The sequence below is a fragment of the Budorcas taxicolor genome, chromosome 11 (assembly GCF_023091745.1).
Source record: "Budorcas taxicolor isolate Tak-1 chromosome 11, Takin1.1, whole genome shotgun sequence".
In the NCBI taxonomy this organism is placed as follows: Eukaryota; Metazoa; Chordata; class Mammalia; order Artiodactyla; family Bovidae; genus Budorcas; species Budorcas taxicolor.
In genome coordinates this window covers 125942472-125966292 of record NC_068920.1, presented here as the reverse complement: position 1 = coordinate 125966292, position 23821 = coordinate 125942472, and the positions used below count along the sequence as shown (strand labels likewise).

At 38.2% G+C, this 23821-nt stretch overlaps 1 protein-coding gene across 2 annotated transcripts; it reads left to right on the top strand.

The window, feature by feature from the left end:
- Positions 1-1260: 1260 nt before the first annotated feature.
- C1D (C1D nuclear receptor corepressor) lies at positions 1261-20332 on the top strand. Of its 2 annotated transcripts, none has more exons than XM_052649378.1 (5): positions 1261-1311; positions 16253-16399; positions 17149-17215; positions 17524-17579; positions 20168-20332. In XM_052649378.1, the coding sequence occupies exons 2-5, from the start codon at positions 16262-16264 to the stop codon at positions 20330-20332; spliced, it is 426 nt and encodes a 141-aa protein (XP_052505338.1). In that variant the 5' UTR covers positions 1261-1311; positions 16253-16261. The 2 variants fall into 2 exon arrangements, with proteins under 2 accessions (XP_052505338.1, XP_052505337.1); XM_052649377.1 differs by lacking the exon at positions 1261-1311 and adding an exon at positions 2610-2709.
- Positions 20333-23821: the final 3489 nt, after the last annotated feature.

Below are 23821 nucleotides of genomic sequence, written 5' to 3'. Positions count from 1 at the left end.
GAGTTATGTTATGACTCTAACAATATATAAAATCTGTAATCTTTCAAGATAATTCAAAAGATAAATTGTTGAAACTGGCAATAAAAGAAGAATTGAAGGATTTTGAAAATGTCATTTGTTTTAGCTAAAAGTTAAAAATGAATATTCTTAGCTTGCATAAATTGATGTGAAAACTCTTTCTATTCCCACCAACTTGTTTGTGTGAAACTAGTTTCCCTACTGGGTGTAAAAACAAAACAGAGGAACAGTTTGGATACTCACCACCCTCAACCAGAAGCCTTTATTTTTTTTAAAATTATTCCCACTAGATTGGAATAACAAATCAGAAGAAAGCTCATTTGCGGCTTAAAAAACTTTAGATATTGATACACACCTCATTTGTTCAAAGTGCTTTTATAGGCGTCTAAAATATGGAATCGCTATTTCATACATAAATTTGTTAATCATGACTGTGGAATAATGAAATCAGGAATGTAAGAATGAACAATACGTACCGTCTTCGCAATTCCCCCTATGGTCGTGTGATTGTATTTGTTGAAATGTAGTTCTCTGTTTATTGAAATAATTTTAAGTCTGGGCTTGTATTTTGCCTATCTTTCCCCCACCCCCCGCAATTTTACAAATAACTTATTTTTACTGTATTTTAGAAAAGTATCTCTGGGCGATGGATGGATTGGAAATCCGTCCTCTCACCGCGGATAACTTGGGAAGCTGCCGTTGAAACTAATAGAGGCGGAAATTAGGAATGTAATAAGACCCTATGCCCTGAAATGAGTTTCAGCAGGCGTAAAATGAAAACCCGGACAAAGCTTTAGTGACTAACATTTTTTTCTGGTTAAATAAGCTCAGCTTGTAATGTGGTATGCGTTGAAAGTGTTAGTCGCTCAGACCTGTCCGACCCTGACCCCATGGGGTGTAGCCCACAAAGCTCCTCTGTCCATGGAATTCTCAAGGCAAGAATACTGGAGTGGGTTGCTATTTCCTTTTCCAGGGGATCTTCCCCATCTAGGGATCCAACCAGGGTGTCCTACGTTGCAGGCAGATTCTCTACCGTCTGAGCCACCAGGGATACAAATCTAGAAAAACGGACCGGCGCCCCGCAACCCCCAGCATAACCATTCCCTCCCACAGCTTCAGTCAGTGGGGCCGGAGAAGAGCGCCTTTGAGTGCGGAAGGGAAAGGGTTAAAGGGGTGTGGTGAGAAGAGTGAGGTCATCGGAGAGCGCCGCTCGCCACGCTCGCAGAGCCGGCGCGCCACTGACGTCACCACTGCCCGCTGCTTTCCGGAAGGCAGACGTGGAAGGCCCGCGAGGTATTATTCTGAAGTGGGGTTGGAATTTTTCTCGTACTTCTAAGTCCGCTTCTCCTGGGAACCCCCTGTCACGCTCCCGCTGACTGTGAGGAGCGGGGCCGTGCTGCGTAGCCATCCGCGAGTGCGAGTGTTGGGGTAACCTGCAATGGGGGTGCATTGCAGGACCCCCACTTCCGCTTTTTTAAGGCCTCTTGCTGGCTTCGGCTTCTCTCGGCCCCTCTCGTTTCTTTGGGTCTGGCCTTTCGCTTTTCTTTGTCTGTTAGCTCCGCCTCTCAAGTATTGGTGGGCGGAGAAATTAAAAGCTCGTGACGTCTCCGTTAATTTTCTGCTGCTTTGAAGCCTGATTGAGAGAGGAAGGCCGTAGGCGAAGATGTAGGAGAGTACCTTTCCCCTGTCATCCGCCTTCATTATTTAGGTACCTGATCATGCCGTGCCTGCTGCTGCGATATTAACCCACCTGAGATGGGAAGCTAATTTTGATCCTAAGTTGAAATTTAATGGAATCTTTTAAAAGTGGTTTTTCTTTGTGGTCCAGGAATAGTGTGATTCAAACTTCTGTTTGAATATATCTTTCGTGTCTTGCTGTTTGTTGGCCGCAGTTCATTTTTGGCTTGATAAAGATGTCTCTGTCCCAGTGAGGTGTTGGCTGCCCACCTTGGACTATCTGATAGTAGAGTGACTCGACACTTAACCGAATGTTCACTTAGGATCCGGAAATAACCAGATAATCCCTATTCAAACTCCGGGAACCGTTTGTGATTGATGAAAATGATATTTTTGAAAGAGAAAATAATGATAGCGTGAACAGTGGTTTTTCAGAAATAATCGAAACAGTTTATGTCATATCTCAGTGAGTGACTGTTTTCAAACTGTTGACCTTGCAAATATGGCTCTAAGCAGCCCCCAGTGGGTTGGGTGTTTGAATATTTTCACATTAGTAAAATAATAACTAGTATTACTAATTAATATATTGAGTCCTGAGACAGGCATTTTTCTAAAAACTTTACCTGTATTGTTCATTTAACCTGCACAATACACCTGAGATGAGAATCTTGTCGTAAGCAAACTCCATAGTTTTGGAAGCTAATTTTGCTGCTTCACATGAGTAATTTTGAAAACACTTCGAATGAAACTTTGGAATTAACAATAGAATTAATTTCATTGTAATCCGGTTTAACTATTTGTCTCAATCTTAAGCAACATCTTTGTAATTTTTATTTTTTTCTATTATGAGACCTCGGGATAATTTTGTTTTTAGAGGTTAGCATCTCTACCTTTTCTCCGGGATTTTACTCTAAATATGAAGGAGAGTTACAAGTGACACTAGCGTGAACTGTCTGCTAAAGACAATATTTTTGGAGAGATCATTGTATGGACGTTTCACCATTATTTTCTAAGGTAATGCTGTGCAAAAAAGTGGTGCAACATCTGCAGAGATCTTTCTAGTTTTCCCCCAAATAGTATATTGATTTGTTTCTGATTTAGTTCCTAATTGTATGTAACTCTGCTTGGCATAAGGATGGAAGCAGCCCTGGGATGTATATTATTGTATATCTTCCTTTGAATCGACATGGTGACTATCCTAATCTGGTATTGAGATTCTCCAAAATTTGGTTCCAGTTTACTTTCATTGTTTTTAGTTAGTGAACAGATAGTTACCAAATACTTAATATGTGGCAAGACTTTATGTTAATCATGTGGAGATACATTGGGAAATAACCAGTGGAGAGTTTTGAGCAGAGGAGCGATATGATCTGATTTAGGTATATAACGGGCTTATTCTGCCTGCTGTATTAAGAGCAGCTTGTTGGAGAGAGGGGTACAGCAAAGCCAGGAGACTAATTAGGAAGGTGTTGTAATAATTCAGATAATTCTTCACAGCTGAAAGAAGTCACTGGTGAGGAGCAGTTCAATTTTGGATGTGCTTCCTAGGTAAAGCTAACAGATTTGCTTATGGATTGAGGGTGGGTTGTAAAAGAGCTGTCCAGGTTTGGGACTTTGAGCAACCAGAAGGGTTAATTCCCATTAACCGAGAAGTGGAGAATTATGAGCGCAGCAGGTTTGTGAGGTAGAATTGGGAGTTTACTATGATATGTTAGGTTTGAGACGTCTATTGGTTATCCAAGTGGAGATGCTATAGGCAGTTGAGGTCTGGAATTCAGTGGGGAAGTCATTAGTGGAAAAGGTCAGTTGGGAGTAGCGAGATGGTATTTAAAATTGTGAGACTAGAGGCAGTTGCCGAAGGACTGTAAACAGAAAAGCAGTAGACTTGAGTCCTTAGGCATTTTGGCCTTTATAGGTTTGGGGCGATAAGGACCCAACAAAGTAGATAGAACAGCCATCCAGAGACAAGGACAATTTTGAGAGTCTAGTGTTGTGGAGTTCAGGGTGAAGTAATGTGTTTACTGTTGTCAGATGCAGGTTATGGATCAGATAAGTGAGGATTGACATTTTCAGGTTTATCTTGATAAACATGAGGAGGAGTGTTATTGATGGATAAATGATGACAGGGTGGTAAATGTTAGGACAAAAAGGAAGAAGAGACTACTTTTGCTTGGGAGATATGGAAGAAATGGCAACCCACTCCAGTATTCTTGCCTGGAGAATCCCATGGATGGAGGAGCTTGGTGGGCTAGAGTCCACAGGTCGCAAAGAGTCAGACACAACTGAGCGATATCACTTTATAGAGAAGAGGGATTTGACATGGGTTTTAAACGATTAGTAGGTTTTATTAGGTCCAGAAGACAGGGGAGGAATCAGGGGAGGAGATATTCCAAGCAGAGGAATACCTTCTCTCCCTTCAAGGCCACGCCTCCCAGTCAGCTGTTAAGGATACTTTTGCAAGTCCTTTCTCTTGTGCCTCATTTTGGATTACCATTCTTGCTCCAGGCTCACTGAGCCCTACTAAATAAATTCCCAAAAGACCCAAATTAATGCTACCCTACTTCAACTGGGTCCTTTCTTGGTTGCCTGACAGTTGCTTTATTTATCCCTGTTTTTTTTCCCAGGTGGCTCAGTAGTAAAGAATCTGCCTGCTGATAGAGGGGACTCAAGTTCGATCCCTGGGTCAGGAAGCTCCCCTGGAGGAGGAAATGGCAACTCACTCCAGTATTCTTGCTGGGATAATCCTTTGGACAGAGGAGCCTGACTGGTTATAGTTCATGGGCTTGTAAAGAATTGGGCATTACTGAGCACATACACACAAACATTTGTGCATGAACACACGGGCTCTCTTCCCACCACACACTCCTCAATGCCATGTAACTGTATAACATTCACTTAGCATTGACTATGGGCTTCTCTGGTAGTTCAGGTGGTAAAGAATCCACCTGCAATGCAGGAGACCCTTGTTTGATTCCTGGGTGGGGAAGATTCCCTGGAGCTGGAAATGGCAGCCCACTCCAGTGTTCGCCTGGGAAATCCCATGGTCAGAGCCTGGCAGACTATAGTCCATAGGGTTGCAAAGAGTCAGACATGACTAAGCAGCTAAGCACAGCACAGCATTGACTCTAAGCCAGATACTCAAGAGTCATTTATTTAATAGATATTTATTCAGCCTCTATGACATGCTGCCCTGATACTTAGAATGTATGTGAGCAGACTTGCCTTGCACCAAGGTGCTTACAGTCCAGCGTGGATGGTGGACATTAATCAAATCACAGAAATACAAAATAACAACGATATGGAGTAATATATGGTGCTGTGAGACTGTATCAGCCGTGGGTATAACTTAATCTAAGGCAAGAGGGAATGCTTTCTTGAGAAAGCATTCTTAATGAGGGAGCAGGCCAGACAGGGTGGTGGCCAGGAGTCCCCCAACAACTCAGGGAGGAGTTTCTACAGAGAACGAGGCTAGAAAGGCTCTTGTACCTTGAAAACAGGGAGAAAGTGGTCTTATGGTGGCTAGAAAATTTAGATATAGGGAAGGCAATCCATTCATATGTTTCTTTGAATATAACAGAGTTAAAGAACATAGGTTTGATTGTAATTGCTAAGCTGGGTAGAAATGACATTTTATCTGGCATATTTGGGACTAAAGTAAAATCAGAATTTCAGATAGTTGAAATTTTTGTTTATATATGTATGTACTATTGCATTACAGATATTATTTAGAAATCTTAATTCTGAGAGTATAACAAAATGTGCTCTTTCACCGTACTGCTTTGTTTTCCCAGAAGTAACCCTAGTTAAGGGTCTCTCTTGTATTTTTTAAGAAATTTACGTAAAAACTATACCTCCACACTCATTTCTTTCTTCTTAAAAACAAGTGGGTTGTACCATAACTGCTGTTCTTCAGTTTTTCCTCACTTAATATATTTCAGGAATTGAAGCTCTGCTTCTTATTTTTCTCTACTACACAGTATTTCATTGAAGGGAATATTTCATAAGTTATGTAGCCAGTTCTAATGAGCATGGAAGTTGTTTCTTGCTTTAAAGTGTATTTTAAGAAGTGTTGCAGTGGACATCCTTAAACATTATCTTGTGTGAAAATGTACATTTTCAGAAGTAAAATTGCTGGGTCAAAGACTTTGTGCATATACAATTTTAAAGTATAGTGCCAAATTTGCCCCCCAAAATGCTTGGTTTACACTCCAATTAATAGTGAATGAAAGGCTGTTTCTCTTCACCTTTGCCCATATTAAGTACTATCAATCTTTTTGATTTTTGCTTGTTTGACAGGTGAAAAATGGCATCTTGTTCTGGTGATTTATGTTTCTTTAATTATGAATAAGATTGAGTAGCTTTCTTTATGCCTCTTGGTCATCTGGATTCCTTTATATGTGAACTGCTGATTTTCTTTGTTCATTTTTCTTTTGGGTTGAAGGTTTTTTCCCCCCTATTTTATTTATTTTTGTTGGAGTATAGTTGCTGTAAAATTGCAGGTATTCTTGTGTGTTGTCATTAAGTTGATTTGCAGAGGCTTCTTTTATTTGTCTTATGTTGCAAATGTTTTCCCCTAGTTTTTCATTTGACTGTAGGCTTGGTTTGTTTATTTTTGCATGCATACATTTTTGTAAGGGCCAGGTAAAATGTAAGGCGTCAGGGTTTTTTTAAGAAGGAAATTTGTGACATTATGGAAGTAACAGTGGAACAAAGCCTTTGTTGGAAATGTTAGTAATATAAACCTCATTTGAGGCCACTGGCTCCGTTTTTTTTCTAAGTTGTTCAGCAACTATCACAGCTGGTGAACACCCAGTAACCTATGTTCCCCTGACCCCAGATTATATTTGGAGTTGGAATGAGATTGTAGTCGAGTATTCTAGACTATACTTTCTATGTAGGTGTTCCCCAATTTATGGACTAGGTTATATTAAAAAAGTTAATTGATGGGTTGACCATCTAATATTTCTAATATGCCTTATCTTTGTTCTCAAAGCATGATTAATCCGTGAAGACTAGCTTTTTTTTTAAGGGAAATTCAACATGTTCTCTAAGTTTACCCTATATACGTTAGTGTGTGTGTGTGTGTGTGCGTGTGTGTGTGCGTGCGCTCAGTCGCTCAGTTGTGTGTGACTCTTTGCGACCCCTTGGACTGTAGCCTGCCAGACTCTTCTGTCCATGGGATTTTCCAGGCAAGAATACTGGCGTGAGTTGCCGTTTCCTCCTCCAGGGAATCTTCCTGACCCAGGGATCAAACCTGGATCTTTTGCATTGCAGTCGGATTCTTTACCACTGCACCACCTGGGAAGCCCACGTGTATCAGCGTTCATTCTTAAATAAAAGGAGTATTTTCTTACGTAACTGTGATGCCATTTTTATAGCTGAATTCTAATTTCATAGCAAAATTCTCAATTTCTTAGTGTCATCCAATACTTGATCCAGATTCGGGATTCCTCCTTTCAAAGATATCTCTTTACACTCAGTTTATTTGAATCAAGATCCAAACAAGGTCTGCACATTCCCTTTGGTTGTTAAGTCTAAAGGTAGATCTCTTCTTTCTCTCCCTGCTTCCCTTTTCTTAGCTTTCCTTCATGCCATTTACCTGTTATGGAAATCAGGTCAGTTTTCTTGTACAATATTTCTCATTCCAGATTTGTGCATTTGCTTTCTTGTGAACTTCTCTATCTTCCATATTTCCTATAAGTTGGAAGTTAGCTCCACAGGCTCAATTATATTTAGATTCAGCTTTTCTGAGGGGAGTCGGAAATGCTACACAGATGGTGCTGTGTTTGTCACATTGCTTCACATCAGGAGGTTCATGATATGTTTATGTCCTACTTGGAGTGGTGCAGACTCATCTGTGGGTTCAGGTATTAACAGTCTTAACTCTTCTGTTGGAAGCTTCCCCTTTTATCTGTGATCATTTCCTGAATCAGTAATTCCACTAGGGGTTACAAAATGATGGTTTTTTTTTTTTTAAGTTATCATTTCTTCCACATTTGTTAACTGGAATTTGAACTCTAGTTTTGTTACTTGGGTACCTAATGGTCATACATAACATGGCTCTTGTGGAAGAATGCTGTCAGAGCAGCAGTTTTGTGATGTCAGGGATATACCTTTCCTGGCTGTAGCTCTGGAGGCTTACGGCAGTGTGATGGTCTTTTAGATGGATCAGCTTGGCTAGGCTGCAGCCCCCAGACGTTCAGTCTAGCACCACGCTAGGTATTGCTCTGAAGGTATTTGTAGATATAATTGCAATACACAAACAATTGACTTCAGGGAGGTTATTCTGAGATAATCTGAGTGGGCTTGATCCAGTTAATTGGAAGGCTTTAGAAGCAGAGCTGAGGCTTCCTTGACGAAAAAGTTCCACCTGTGGACAGCAGTTTCGGCTTGCAGCCAAGGGTCCCAGCATGTTCTTTCTTGCTTACCTGCCCTGCAGATTTCAGTGTTACTGAGCCTCCACAATTGCATGAACCAGTTTCTTGCAATACATCTCTTCAAACTACCTCCTGCTGCTTTGCTGCTGTGGTTGAACCCCAGCTGGTATTGGGAGCCACTTCCTCAGCTCTCCTGTTCTCTGACAAAGTCGGGTGAGGAGTAGTGGCAGAGGTCAGAGAATCTCCTTTTGTTTAGGGTGACCCTATAATTTGTTGCTCAAACTGGGGCTTCTGAGAGAGGAACAGAGAGCAGAGCAGGTGGCGAGCTGAAACAGTAGGCATGAATGAGGACTGTCTTGGGCAAGGTGAGGCATAAAGCCATTCGGGTGACTCATCAGTATGCCACCACCTCCTCAGAGAGCTCATAATCAAAGTGAAGTGAAGTGAATCAACACATGTTACCAGATCCTGTTTTAGGTGACATGAGAACTTGTAGTTGTGCTCACCTAGACAGAAAGGAAGGACGTCACTCAGAGAAGTCTTATCCGCTAAAGGAAACCTGATCTTATCTGCAAAGATAAACAGGGTTCAGTTCAGTTCAGTCCTGTCCGACTCTTTGCGACCCCATGGATCGCAGCACGCCAGGCCTCCCTGTCCATCACCAACTCCCGGAGTTCACTCAGACTCGCGTCCATCGAGTCAGTGATGCCATCCAGCCATCTCATCCTCTGTCGTCCTCTTCCTCTCCTGCCCCCAATCCCCGCCAGCATCAGAGTCTTTTCCAATGAGTCAACTCTCGCATGAGGTGGCCGAAGTACTGGAGTTTCAGCTTTAGCATCATTCCTTCCAAAGAAATCCCAGGGTTGATCTCCTTGCAGTCCAAGGGACTCTCAAGAGTCTTCTCCAACACCACAGTTCAAAAGCATCAATTCTTCGGTGCTCTGCCTTCTTCACATCCAACTCTCACATCCACACATGACTACTGGAAAAACCATAGCCTTGACTAGATGGACCTTAGTCGGCAAAGTAATGTCTCTGCTTTTGAATGTACTATCTAGGTTGGTCATAACTTTTCTTCCAAGGAGTAAGCGTCTTTTAATTTCATGGCTGCAGTCACCATCTGCAGTGATTTTGGAGCCCCCAAAAATAAAGTCTGACACTGTTTCCACTGTTTCCCCATCTATTTCCCATGGAGTGATGGGACCGGATGCCATGATCTTTGTTTTCTGAATGTTGAGCTTTAAGGAAACTTTTTCACTCTCCTCTTTCACTTTCATCAAGAGGCTTTTTAGCTCCTCTTCACTTTCTGCCATAAGGGTGGTGTCATCTGCATATCTGAGGTTATTGATATTTCTCCCGGCAATCTTGATTCCAGCTGTGTTTCTTCCAGTCCTGCGTTTCTCATGATGTACTCTGCATAGAAGTTAAATAAGCAGGGTGACAATATACAGCCTTGACGTACTCCTTTTCCTATTTGGAACCAGTCTGTTCCATGTCCAGTACAAAGTGAAGTGGTTAGGGTGGTTCCTGTGTCGAGAACCAGATAGGCAAAGAATATTTGGAAAGCTGCCATGGCGGCTACAGCGTAGGATTGGGAGAGGGGAGAAATGAAAGATGAGACTAGTCAGACAAATAGGGGCCACTGGAAATGAGCTTGACATCCATATAAGAGGTTTGGAATTTATATTCAAGGTAGCTGGGAGCTAATGCAGTATTTTAAGCAGGGTGTATCATGAGCAGACTATCATTACAGAAAAGTCATGTTTTGTAATATCTTAAAATTGAGAGTGGAGAAAAACTGACAGTAGGAAGACTACTTTAAATGACAGTGAGATTTAGTGAGAATGGAGGAGAGCTTGTGGCTCAAGGAGGTTAACAGGCCTTGTGAGCTTGTGGCTCAAGGAGATTGACAGGACTGGTGGGACTGGGGCCTGAGGAAGCGGTGACGGACGACTCCCAGGTTCCTGGCTGCACTGAGCTCCCTGAAGCAGAGGGTGGAGGAGGGAGGGCAGGGATGGTGTCCTGTAACCCTCCTTTTCTCTGGTGGGTGTTGCGGCTCTCATCACTGGCAGGGAGCAGAGGGAAGGAATGGCACTTCCATCCTGTAGGGGTTGCTGGTAGGGATTCTCCCCTCTGTCCCTGCGTCTCAGCCAGACATTCCTGAGAGATGGAGAGAGGCAGCTTCTCTCTGGCCCTCTTCCACTTCTCCACTTCTGCGGTTGACACTTTAGAAGGAAGGTGGAAGGGTGACGAATGCCTGTGGCACCAGGCAGGGAGTGAGGAGCAGTGGGTGAGTTCTGTTTTTCTTTCTCTTCTTTGGCGTTTTACCATGCACAGTCTTGGGCAAGTTGTGTGTGGTTCCATTTGTAGTCTGTGAGGAGTAAATGAAGAAATGTGTGTGGATGCTTAGAGTAATGCCCAGTTCACAGGCCGTGGAGTTCTGATGTTGGCTGTTGCTCCTGACACTGTCCATTCACAGCTTCATCATGGCATCCGAGTAGCAACGGGGACAGAGGGCAGTGACTGCAGCTCCTTCCTTGCAGTGCTTCCTGTGGAAGGAGCAGATACTCAGGAACTGTCTGTGTAAAATGTTTGAAGAAATCATTTGAATTGGAGGTAATTTCTGGTACTAGAACAGTTTTTATTTTCCAGTCTACATTCCGTTTGTTTTTTAGTTAGGAAAAAGGCAAGTGGTTTGGTTCAGATTTAATGAGAGTCATTATTCTTACTTACTGCCTTGCTTTCAGTGTTCACCCTAACCCATTTCAACAATAAATAACTACTTGCTTATTGAGGCTTAGGGACAGGGAATAATTGCAGGAAAAATCTCTGTCATGATTCTTGAGGGGAAATATTTTCTAATAGAAAAATCAGATGAAAAATTTCACATTTAAATAAAGGTCTTGTGTTTTTTATTCTTACAGTATTTGTTAAAAGCCAAAATACATTATTAAAGTTTGCCTTTTTAAATTTAATGATTGTTTATTTTTATTATGATTTTAATATGTGCCTTTTGAAATAACAAAATGTAAAGAATGAAGAGTGAGTAACATGAGTCTGCGCTGATCCCATTCCCTAATTCCTACCCCTTCTGAGAGAGAATGTCTGATTTTGTATGTCTCCTTCCAGAGGTTTTCCGGCATTTGTGGTTGTTGTTAAGTCACTAAGTCATGCTCGACTCTTTGCCACTCCGTGGGCTGCAGCACATGAGTCCTTCACTGTCTCTGGAGGTTTGCTCAAATTGACATCCATTGAATCAGTAATGCTTTCTAACCATCTCATCCTCTGCCACCCCCTTCTTTTGCCTTCCATCTTTCCCAGCATCAGGGTCTTTTCCAGTGAGTCAGCTCCTCACATCAGGTGGCCAAAGTATTGGAGCTTCAACTTCAGCATCAGTCCTTCCAGTGAATATTTAGGGTTGATTTCCTATAGGATTGACTGATTTATCTCCTTGCTGTCCAAAGGACTCTCAAGAGTCTTCTTCAGCACCACATATCTACATATATGTAATGGCATCTATGTTATGTGTTATATACTATGTTCTATGCCTCTTTTCACCACTTATTGTGTATTACTATATAAAGGTTGGGAGAAAGAAATGGCAACCCACTCCAGTATTTTTGCCTGGAGAATCCCAGGGACAGAGGACCCTGGTGGGCTGCCATCAATGGGGTCGCACAGAATTGGACACAATTGAAGTGACTTAGCAGCAGCAGCAGCAGCATATGAAGATTAACTTCTTTTACTATTATCTTGGATAGATGTGGTGTAATTCGCTTAACTGTTCCCCTGTTAATGACTATTTATTCTCAGTTTTTGTTCTGTATAGTTTCTTCATTCAACAAATGTGTATTGACTGCCTGGCAGCGGTAGTGAACAAGACACAAAAATTCCTGCTCTCATGTGTCAGTGTTTACTGTCCTTTGGAGGTAGACAGACAATGAAATATGTCCGATGCTGTTGAGGACTGTAGGAGGAGAGAGGAAGCTCTGGAATGAGAGGAGGGCTGTGCATTTTAAATAGGGTGGTCAGGAAAGCTTTATGAGTAGACAGCACTTGAGTAGAGATGTAGCAAAGGTGAAGTCGTGAGCTCTGAAGCCACTGGTTCTGGAGAAACGTTTCTAGGAAGGAGAGGAGTCCAGAGGCTTTTAGGTAGGTATGAGCCCGATGAGAAGAGCAGTGAGGCCTTCATGGCGGGAGTGGAGTGAGCTGGGGCAGAGTGAGAGGAGATAAGGTCACAGAAGAAGTAGCAGAGTCAGGACTTTTTCAGTCAACATAAGGACTTCGTCTCTTCCTGAGCGTGAAGCAGCAAGCCTTTAAAGGTTTCCAAGCAGAGGCTTGTGGGAGTCTGACTAAGATTTAGGATGGTCATTTGCTTTCTTGGTAATAAACTATTGGAATAGAAACAAGGAGGCTGTTTAGGAGGCTGTTGAAGCAATCCCAGCAAGACACAATGATGGCTCAGACTAGTTTGGACCAGGGTGGAAGCAGTGAAGGTAGTGGGACGTGGTTAGATTCTGAATATGTTTTAAAGACAGGCTGGGAGAGAAGAGTCAAGGATCATTCTGTAACTGTAGGCCTGAGCAATTGAAAAGGTGGAGTTGCCATGAAATGAAATGGGGAAGACCGCAGTAAACAAGATTAGTCTTTTTTTTTTTTAATTGAAGTATGCTGCTGCTGCTGCTGCTGCTGCTAAGTCGCTTCAGTCGTGTCCGACTCTGTGCGACCCCATAGACGGCAGCCCACCAGGCTCCCCCATCCCTGGGAGTCTCCAGGCAAGAGTACTGGAGTGGGTTGCCATTGCCTTCTCAGTAATTGAAGTATATGTGTGCTCAGTTTCTTCAGTCGTGTCCAGCTCTTTTGTGAGCCTTTCCAACTCTTGTGAGCCTATGGACTATAGCCTGCCAGGCTGCTCTGTCTTTGGGATTCTTCAGCAAGAATACTGGAGTGGCTTGCCATGCCCTCTGCCAAGGGATCTTCTTGACCCCGGGACTGAACCCTTGTTTCCTGTGTCTCCTGCATTGCAAGCGGATTCTTTATCCACTGAGCCACCTGGTATAGTTGATTTATATTGTAGTAGTTTCAGGTATATAGCAAAGTGATTTGATATGAGTTTGTTCTGAAAGGGAGATGGAATATGGACTTTAGCTGGAGGCGGGGATATGAAGTCAGGGTGTTTGTTTCTTTTTTAAGATGGAGGATGAAATGTTTTAAGTTGAAGGATAATGACCCCACCAGGGAGAAAAACGGATGAGAAGCAGAATTCCCACTTGAAAAGTTTGAGGAGTTCATTTTAATAATTTTTTAATGCATGTATACAAGGATTTCTGTAGGCTGCTTTCTAAAGAGAATTTCCTGAGTCAAAGAGTGTGTGCATTTAGGAAATCTGTGCCAGTTTATATTCTGCCTCTAGTGTAAACCCTTGCTAATGCTGAACTTTGCCAGTCTTTAAGATTATTGCTGGTCTTATGGGTGAGATTTTCATTATTTTAATCTTTTATGCTTTGTAGGAAGTTTTTATATCATCTAACTAATCTTTTGTTGTGTTTTGGCAACAGTCTCCCAGACTGTTTCTTGCCTTTTAACTTTGCTTAAGGTATACTTTTACAATACAGATTTTTTTTTTCAGTTTTTATGTAGTTCAGTCTGTCAGCCATTTCCTTTTACAGCATTTGGGTTTCATTTGGATCATGTAAATATTTTATATAATCTTCTAATACATTTATACAGAATTTACCTTTAAATTCATCTGGAATTTATTTTTGTGTATGTCATGAAATAGGTATCTAAGTTTTCCATCTCTTTCTGTGTTCCCAAATAGTTAAATACCGTAAGAATTGACTGTTTTTTGAAGATTTGGAAGAAATTACCTGTAATATCTTCTAGACTTGGAACTTTTTAGGAGCATAGATTTTTGACTTCTTAAAACTTTTTTTTGGTCTGTCATTAATGATCTGTTTGGTTTATACACTTCCTTTTAGGTTAGATTTGATAACTGGGTTCCCCCCCCCCCCCCCGGTACCTCATCCTTATTAGTCAGATTTTTCAAATTTGTTGGTTTAAAATCCTGCGTAAAGAAAAATACCATATTTGTGTTCATGTCTTGCACCTTTATCTGGACAGTGGATGCTGGAGCTGCCCTTTGGCAGGTCTGGAGGTTGGCTCGGCTGCTCTCGGCCCTCAGGGCTCAGCCCTTACTGGCCTTCGTCTGGTGTGTGTTCCTGGGCTCTCCTGTTTTGTTTGTAAGGGGTTGCATTCTCATGCTTCTGTTTCCTATCAATCTAATCTCATTTGCTGTTTAGTTTATAAAAATGTCTGCTGTTGAGGTCTGCTGATGGATAGGTGCCCTTCTTTGTTCCAGCATTACTGTGGATTTATTTTTGTATTGTCATTTTGGAGAGATTTTTGGGGGGCGAGATGAGAGGCAAATCCATGGTTTTAGTTATTAGCCTTTTGAAACAGCAAGTCACAACTCTCTCCTGTGTGGTTTTCTTTTCTCATAGGCCTTTGTTTAATTGCTGTTTGCACAGTAGTTGATAGTAATTTTATAGCATGTGTAGTGATAGTCCCCTGGACTTCATCTTTTTTTTTTTTTTATTTTAAATGAAACCAGATGTCTCTGTGGACTTTACTTGTTGAATTGAAATGTTGATGTATTATGACTAAATAATCAAATAGTACTTTTAAAGCTTAGATGACGTAGTCATAACATTTAGAACTATTAGGGACTTGACCAACTGCCTGTTTTTATGAATGAGGTATTTGGGGCCCGGAGAGATACAGTGATTTATCTAAGGTGACAAAGCCAGTGACCAGGCAAGATGGAAAGCCTGAGTCTGTTTACTTCAGATTGGTTATGCTCTTTGCTCTTTTACACATTCTTGATGCTCTCCTTAGTGATATCATGAAGGAGGAATTTTCAGCTAATAACATTTTTTTAACCTAAAAATAATGGTACATATGGTACATTTTGGCTTGGAATTGCTTCTGAAATTTGATCTTAGATAACAATGAGATTAACGATTGGAGAAGGAAATGGCAACCCACTCCAGTGTTCTTGCCTAGAGAATCCCAGGGACGGGGGAGCCTGGTGGGCTGTGGTCTGTGGGGTCGCACAGAGTCGGACCCAACTGAAGTGACTTAGCAGCAGCAACAGTCACTAAATACAGTGATGTGGAGTTTTCTTTTTCTCATATAGATATTAAATATTGTTATAATATAAATATGAATTTTAAAGAATGAGCTGTCAAGGTGTGCTCTGGCCTAAATAAAAACCATATAGTTCATTTCTCCTAAGTTTCTTCTTTTCTGCTTATAGGCTTTATGTGATTTATGGCCTCTTGAATTTCTTATTAATACTTTAAACTTAAGGAATATGTATATATAAATATAGGCTTGAAAAGTGATTTTAGTGATAAATGATTATAAGGTACTTCAGACCCAAGATTTCTAATTTTTTGGTTTAATACTCTGTTAGATCAGTGCCTGAATTTAGAAGTGCTAAAATATATGTTTTCCAAAAAAAAGAGCTTTGCTTATCATTGTTTTCAATAAGCATTAGGGGGTAGGATATATTGACTTATCAGACTTCCATTGCCCTTGGGTTCCCTGGTGGCTCAGATGGTAAAGCGTTTGCCTGCAATGCAGAAGACCTGGGTTCGATCCCTGGGTCAGGAAGATCCCCTGGAGAAGGAAATGGCAACCCACTCCAGTACTGTTGCCTGGAAAATTCCATGGACAGAGGAACCTAGTAGGCTACAGCCCATGGGGTCGCAGAGTTGGACATGACTGAGTGACTTCACTTTCTTTCTTTACTTTCTTTAACATCAACAAAATTTTTTAAAATGTATTTATCATTGATATAACATATTTGGTAGTCATGTCTCAGTTATTGAGAAGCATTGAGGGATTGATATGTGTAGCATTAATGAACTTGGGTAGGTCCCCTCCTGAGACTCCCCACCTTCTGCCCCGGCCCCCGACCCCACCAGGCAACTTAAGAAGAGGGTAAGTTTGAACATGGTTGCTCTAGAATTATATTCTGAGAAGATTAGTTAAATTATCTTCAGATTTTAACTTTTAGCAGTTTTGAGACACATGATATGACCTATTGATTTTTTTAATAACCTAGCGAGCAATCTGTCTCCAATATGAATTTTAAGAATTTAATTTTTTTCCAGTTGATCGTAATGGCAGGTGAAGGAATTAATGAAGACTATCCAGTAGAAATTCATGAATATTTATCAACATTTGAGAATTCCATTGGTGCTGTGGATGAAATGCTGAAGACCATGATGTCTGTTTCTAGAAATGAGTTGTTGCAGAAGGTATTTTAAGTAATTTCTAATAATGTAATTCATAATAGTGGGTGCTGTGTTGTGAAACATACAGAAGAAACAGATACGTGATTTATGCCCCTTTCTCTCATTTTCCCCCCTCTATGTTTTTAAGTGTTTAGATATCTTTAGGGGGAAAATACAACAAAACTCCAACCTTAGGAAATGCTTCCTAACGATATTTTTATTTTGACTTGGTTTTGAATTTAAAAAAAGCACTCCCCACATTCTTTCTGACAGACTCTTATCTTTGACCTTTTAAGTATTACTATGATGTTATCAGGGTTTCTGGAAACTCTATAGGACAGAAAGAGTAAATTGACTCTGACAGCGTAAAACAAATCTCATTATGCTTCTTCTGTCTTTGGTATTGCCTAAGCATTTTAGCCTGCTTCTTATACATAAATGCATCATGTACAATGTTTATATTGACAAATTACTTTTGACATACAAAGCCCAGATTGTAACTTCTGAATTAAAGTAATTCAAAAGAACTTTTTTTTTTTGAATTTTACACATTCCTTGTTTAACTAAAGATGATACTCTGAAGTGAAAATTTGTGGGCAAAAATCACCAGTTAACAAAACTTTACTTTCTCAAATTATTTCCAGATTATTTGGTTATTGGATTATAAGAAGTGAAAAAAACATTTCTTTGATACATTGTGCTTGGTGAAAGTTTAAAATATTTGATGGTACTCAAAGTTTATATTTCTTTTTTCTTTCTCTTTTCTTTAATAGTTGGACCCACTTGAACAGGCAAAAGTGGATTTAGTTTCTGCTTACACATTAAATTCAATGTTTTGGGGTATGTATATTACTTTGGAATTAATTACAAAGCAGATTATTTATTGTGTTAAAGGTGACATTTTAAAAATGCTAACAATTTATATACAATTATACTTTATGGCAGTTTTAATTGTCAAGTATTTATTTCTTTTAAATCAGAATACCAGATGCCTATGAGCCACACATACATTTAGAATTACAAAGAGGTTGAATAATTTAAGATTTAATTAGTCATTTGTGTGACATTTCTTTTTTGTAACAAGTTTCTTTAATTAATGCCTTTATTAATATATACCCATTTCATTCCATGAAATCTTTCTCTTGTAGTTTATTTGGCAACTCAGGGAGTCAATCCCAAGGAACATCCAGTAAAGCAGGAACTGGTAAGATTGCTATGGATTGATTTCTTTTATCTCATGTGTATTTCTGTTGTAGTGTTCTTGCCGTTAAAATTAGAGTACCTTTATCACACGAATTGTGGAGAACAAAATTATTTAGGGTTGAAATTATGAAAGTGACCCAGATTTCATTGTGTCTTTAGTTTCTCTTTCTCTCGCCTTTGTCAGAGAATGGTGTTCCATATATTATATAAATCTCTGGATGGGAAAATGTTATGATTCTAGTAATTATTTATAACTTCTATATTATTTTTCCTATAAATTCTTGAAATCCTGTTCATCTCTACAACTGCCTTTAAAAAAAAATCTCTTACACAATTCTTAAAAGTATATTCTAGTTGATTTACTAGCAAAGACGGGAAAGTTTCTCCTCCACCTTTTCAATTTTTCCATTAATTCATTTTCTCAGCAGTAAAGAATCCAGTTCAGCAACAAAGCTAAAAGCTTTTTTGGCACCAGTTGTATGTGTACTGTCCAGTAATTCTGCATTAGTGACATATTTACAACCTGTAATAAATCTTCTAGGTTTGTCTTTGTATTCCATTTAGATGTATAAGTACAGTATATAAGGTCTGGTATCTTGGAGTTTTTGCTGACTTCAAAAATTAAATCAGATCATTCAGTTTGAAAGAAAAAATTTAGAAATCAAACTTAAGGTTACCTTCTTGACTTGGCTTTATGAATAAGAATACTAATAAATTTATTCTTTGTGTTTATAAAATGTAAATATATATGTGAAATATACTTGACACTGTATTATTGTTCTAAAGTCTTAAGGTGGTTGATATGTATGTATTTTATAACTTAGTAAAGCACTTGGTCATTTATTTTAAAAAAATGAGTGAAGCCAGACATGTTGTCTTCAATTTTTAAATGTATAGACTGAGACCTTTTCTTCTTTTAAGTTTCTTGGAGGAAAAGTAAAAAAGTAAATATTTTTTAAAATACAGAAATTGTGAAAAATACTTAAAATATATAAAGCAATATGGCCCATAGATCTTGATTTGACAAATGAGATTGGCCTTAAATCTTAGGAAGAATGCATTGTATCATCTGTGTTCAGCTTTCTAATGTAGCCTTTAGGTTTATAAAATTCCTCTTTTTTCTCTTAAAGTTATTTGGAGTAGTTTAGTACTTGATTCTGTCATCTGTCTTCTCTTTTCCTCAGAATCCACTTTATGGAGGAGTGCATTCATATTTTGGACAAGGGTTAACAAATGAACAGCATCCATAAACCTACTCCCTTTTTCTGACTTTGTGACAGATGTCACTGATTGACACAGAGTTAGGGTGTGAGAGGAAGCCCATTTGCTGTCTATATCATGAATGGGGAAAGGCATTGAAAATAGTCCTTTCATTCATTCAAGAAATATCTGAGTGCCCACTAGGAGCCAGGCTTTATTTCCAAGCAAGGTAGTTCCTCAGTGTATAAAGCCACTGGAATATCCCTGCCTTTGTGGCAGGTGCCACCCTATCTAGTGGTGGGAAGCAAACAATACATATGTATGAATATACAGTATGTTAGAAAGTTATATTGTGGGAATAAAGAAGAAATAGCACAGGGTAAGGGGCTTTGGAGTACTTGAGTAGGATTGCCATTTTTCAGTCATTACTGTTGACCTGTTAGCAAGGTGAACATTTGATGGGATTGGAAGGAAGAGAGGGTGTGGGTTTGTGAGGGATGATCAGTTTGGGGAGGGCTGGGCTGGGTGTGTGTTGTGTAACTCATGAGAGGGTTTTGAGTAGAGTTTTTAGTTTTTTAAACTTAAAAAATCCCAAGGTTCTGCATTTTTATGTGTATGTTTATAAAACTATTTTGATAGTTTAATGAAACTTGCTTTTAAGCGGTGATCAGTCATTTACTATTTTGTGGCTCTCACACCTTTATTTCTCTAATTGAAGTAGGAAGATAAGCTTTTATTCTGATTAATGGCCTCAGAAGATTCAAAGTGGTACAGAAACATAGTATGTTTCTCACTGTGTAAAGTCTGATAAGAGCTGTAGATTTCTTAGAAAATATCACATTCTTATCAGTCAGAACTATGACATTGGCTAAAAAGATGTTGTATTTTCACTCTACTTAGTTTAATTGCGACACTAGAAGGTAACACAAAAAAATAGTTAAAATGCTGCCATAGCCATTTCCTGTTTCACATAATTTCTGGAGAATTTAGTTTGTATATTGTAAGCCTGTGAAAGTTCTATTTTAGATTACAGACTTCAGATACAAGACAGTTAGTATGTGGATTTAGGTAAATTAACAAATTTAGTGTAACCACATGTAAACAATTCAGTGTTTATCTCTGTAGTGTCTAGGTTTTCCTCTTTTGAAACACTCAGAACACTTCTGAAATGACTTTCTAATGTCTGTGTTTCCCCTAGACTGAGACTTCAGGAGAATGTGGAGTGTGTTTATCCTGTTCACTTTGCACTTAACTAGCACCACTCAGTAGGCAATAAATATTGAGCAATAAACATAGCTGTTGAATTTAACTGAGGTGTAGTATAATACAGCTTAGTGGTGTTGAACAGCTTGGTAAATCTATTGCCTTTTTTTTTCTCTTATCTTTAAGGAGAGAATCAGAGTATACATGAACAGAGTCAAGGAAATAACAGACAAGAAAAAGGCTGGCAAGCTGGACAGGGGTGCAGCTTCAAGATTTGTAAAAAATGCCCTCTGGGAACCAAAACCTAAAAATGCACCCAAAGTTGCCAATAAAGGAAAAAGTAAAAATTAACCTTTCAGTTTTGATGTATACATATTTCAAAAGTACATAATTTTTATTGTTTTCCACAAAATGGATGATGATTATGTGGCACTGTAAGGTTTAAATGTATTCCTTATTGAAATCATGTATAAAACTTGCATTTGAAATTTGTAATGCTAAAAACTTTTTCCTTCAGAAAGATTGTTATCTTTATTGGTTTTCCTGTAGAACACTATGAGGTTTTTAACATTGTAGTGTGTATATAGATATACATATATGTATATATATATAAAAATATTTTATTTTGTGTGGGAGTGTAGCTGATTAATAATGTGATAGTTTCAGGTGAACAGTGAAAGGACTCAGCCCTACATACACATGTATCGATTCTCCTCCAAACTCCTCTCCCATCCAGGCTGCCATGTAACACTGAACGGAGTTCCATTTGCTATACAGTTGGCTATGCATTTTACATTTATGCATACATTTACAGCAGTGTGTACATGTAATCCCAAGCAACATTGTAGTATGTTTTATATTTATACTTTACTGTCTCTTGACCAGACTCTTATTTGCTTAGGTCAGTCTTTCAAGTACCATTTTATAAGCAACTATGAAGTTTAAGTTAAATGTTCCTCGTAAACATTTGTCTGTTTCGATGAATAATGATTTTATGAAGTATGCCGAAGTTATAAATACATCTGTTCTCACTATATAGTATTAAGAAAGAGTGAAATGACTTAAATGTCCATTTTTTTCTGTGTAGTTATTATGCTTTCATGATTTTGGGAATTACTGCTTTTTGTGATATGAAATTAAGACTTTAAGGTTATTCTTTAATTCTTGGCACTTTGCCACTATGTCCCATTTAAAGTAAAATACATTCTCATTAACTTTAGATGGGAAATGAGGTTGTATATTGATGGCTGAATTTTGGCATAATAGCTATACCCTATCAAAGCTGTTAATGCATGGCTGACCTGTTTTTTATTTTTCTCTTTTGAGTAAATTTTTTCTTGAAATTAGGAAGGTAGGTTTTAGAAGTCCTTAGAAATGGAGGAATTCATGAGTTTTTGACCCTTGTGCATAGTTTCCTTTGTTCTCTTGGCTTCAGTTTTTTCAGATTTTTTGATATTTATGAAACTATAACAAGTTATGTACAAGTATTTTGGAACAACTTTGTATGTTACATAATGCCACTTAATCAGAGGAGAAATCTGAAGGAGAGTACGTTGTATTTATATTCTGATTTATTTTTCTGTAATATTTGTTACTGAGAATTCTAAATATTAAAACTTTTTAAATATCTAAGCCCATGAATTTTAATTATACCCTTAATGCTTTCAGTCTTTGAATTCATATCATTATGTATAGGAATGGCAAATACAGTAAAGTACTTGTACTTTAATTTTTGAAAAAGAAGTTGTTAAAATTTTCTGTGTGATTAATTCTCCATAAGTAACCTTGAATAAATGGATTTCTTGATTTATGATAGCAGATATTGAAAGTGGTCTTAAAATATAATGGATTTTGTAAAGCATGTTGAACTCTTTCTGTGACACATGAAGAGGAAATCACTGATAGATGCAGAAAGTCTTCTGGCTCAGATGTCAGGCAATTTTTGAAGTAGAAGAACATTTATAGTTATTTCACTCCTTGTTTTACCTTTATCTCTTCTAAATTCCAGTTTTTTTGTTTAAAGTGACTTCAAGAGAGAAATAAAATGTTATTAAGATCAAGTGTAGTGGCTTTGTTGTTTATTGCAAAGAAGGTTGTAACTTGCATTTCAGTATGTTTTCTCATTTCATCAAGGAAAAAAGGTTAAATGAAAAATGTCATAGAGTTGCAGAAAATCATTGGCCAAATTATTGGGTTGTGAAAGTCCAGCTCTTCATTCTCTTACTCTTTCTAAAGTGACTTCAAGAGAGAAATAAAATGTTATTAAGATCAAGTGTAGTGGCTTTGTTGTTTATTGCAAAGAAGGTTGTAACTTGCATTTCAGTATGTTTTCTCATTTCATCAAGGAAAAAAGGTTAAATGAAAAATGTCATAGAGTTGCAGAAAATCATTGGCCAAATTATTGGGTTGTGAAAGTCCAGCTCTTCATTCTCTTACTCTTTCTAACTACTTCATTTTGAAGTGTAGTCGATTAACAGTATTGTGATAGTTTCAGGTCTGCTTTTTATTCTCTTAAACTGGAGATTCTTTAGTGAATAATTCTTTTAAGTGTTTGTCAGAAGTAAAAAAAAAAGCAGTTTGATTGTATTCCATTTTATTAGGTGTGATTTAAAATACTATTGGTTAGCACATAGTAAAGAGCTGAATGATAGTAAGTGCATTGGATTGCTTATTTTCTACTTATTCATTTCACAAATATTATACCTAATGACATTTGCATTGCTAAATACCATGTTAGGTTCCAGATAAGACAACTCCAGCCTTTATTCTAAGAAAGTATTACAAAAAAACTAAATCTTTCATTAAATTCAGTTTTTCAGAGTTAGTGGAAAATTTATGAGAAGTTGTGCTCATTAAACTAGTCAGAATCATAAAGGATGATGGGTTGATCTATTTGACCATGAAACAGTTATTGTTAACATAGTTTGTTCCAAATGACAGTCTGCTCTAAGTTTAGATGTTAATTACATCTTATATTAATCTCTTTGGGAATTAACAAGTTGGAGAGGTTATAGCTATAGATATTTTTTAGATTAGAATTATGGACTATTAATCTAATACTAAATGAGATTTGGTCTTTTAATATTTTAAGTACAATTTTCTTCTTGTTCATGATTGCAAGATGGGAAGTCATTTTCGTAAAGTAGAATATGTTAGGAATATTGAAGCTTGAATTACGGTTTACATTCCTGGAATTTAAGGTTATGTCAACTTGATTGGTTTTTAAGATACCCTGCAGATTAAAAAATTGTTTTACTTGGCAGTTAGAAATGGATTAGTGCTATTTCTAAATAAAACTTAAAAAAATTGACTAGAAGTATAGGAAGTACTTAAAAATGGACAGTATATTGAATATAGATACTTTTTCTCAGATATAGGCTATTGGATAAAAATCTGTTTTAGAAAGCAGTTTATGATATAGTTAGACCATACTTTTGCACGTTTAAATTATCAGAAATTCTGGCTTTAGTGAGTGAGTGACATTAACTGAGAAAGGTTTGAATAATGATTCTGAACTGAGTTTGGTAGATAAAGTGGAGAAAAAGAGGCACTGGCATCTCATTTTCTCACTTCATAGCATAGTTGGTTAAACTTGCTCTGATAAAGTCAAAGGTTCTTTAAACTGAATAGTAACATATTTTATATAAATGTGATCTGAATGTATTTAACTAACATTTCCTTTTCCCTACATCCTGCTCTAAAATGCATCAGTTTTGGAAATACCATATTTTGTTGATTTTTATATATTGGCATTTTATGGTTGTTATTAACAATTATGTTGGGGGCAAAGTATGCAGGGTTTATTATATTCTGTTGATTTGTTCTATTTGATTAATTTGC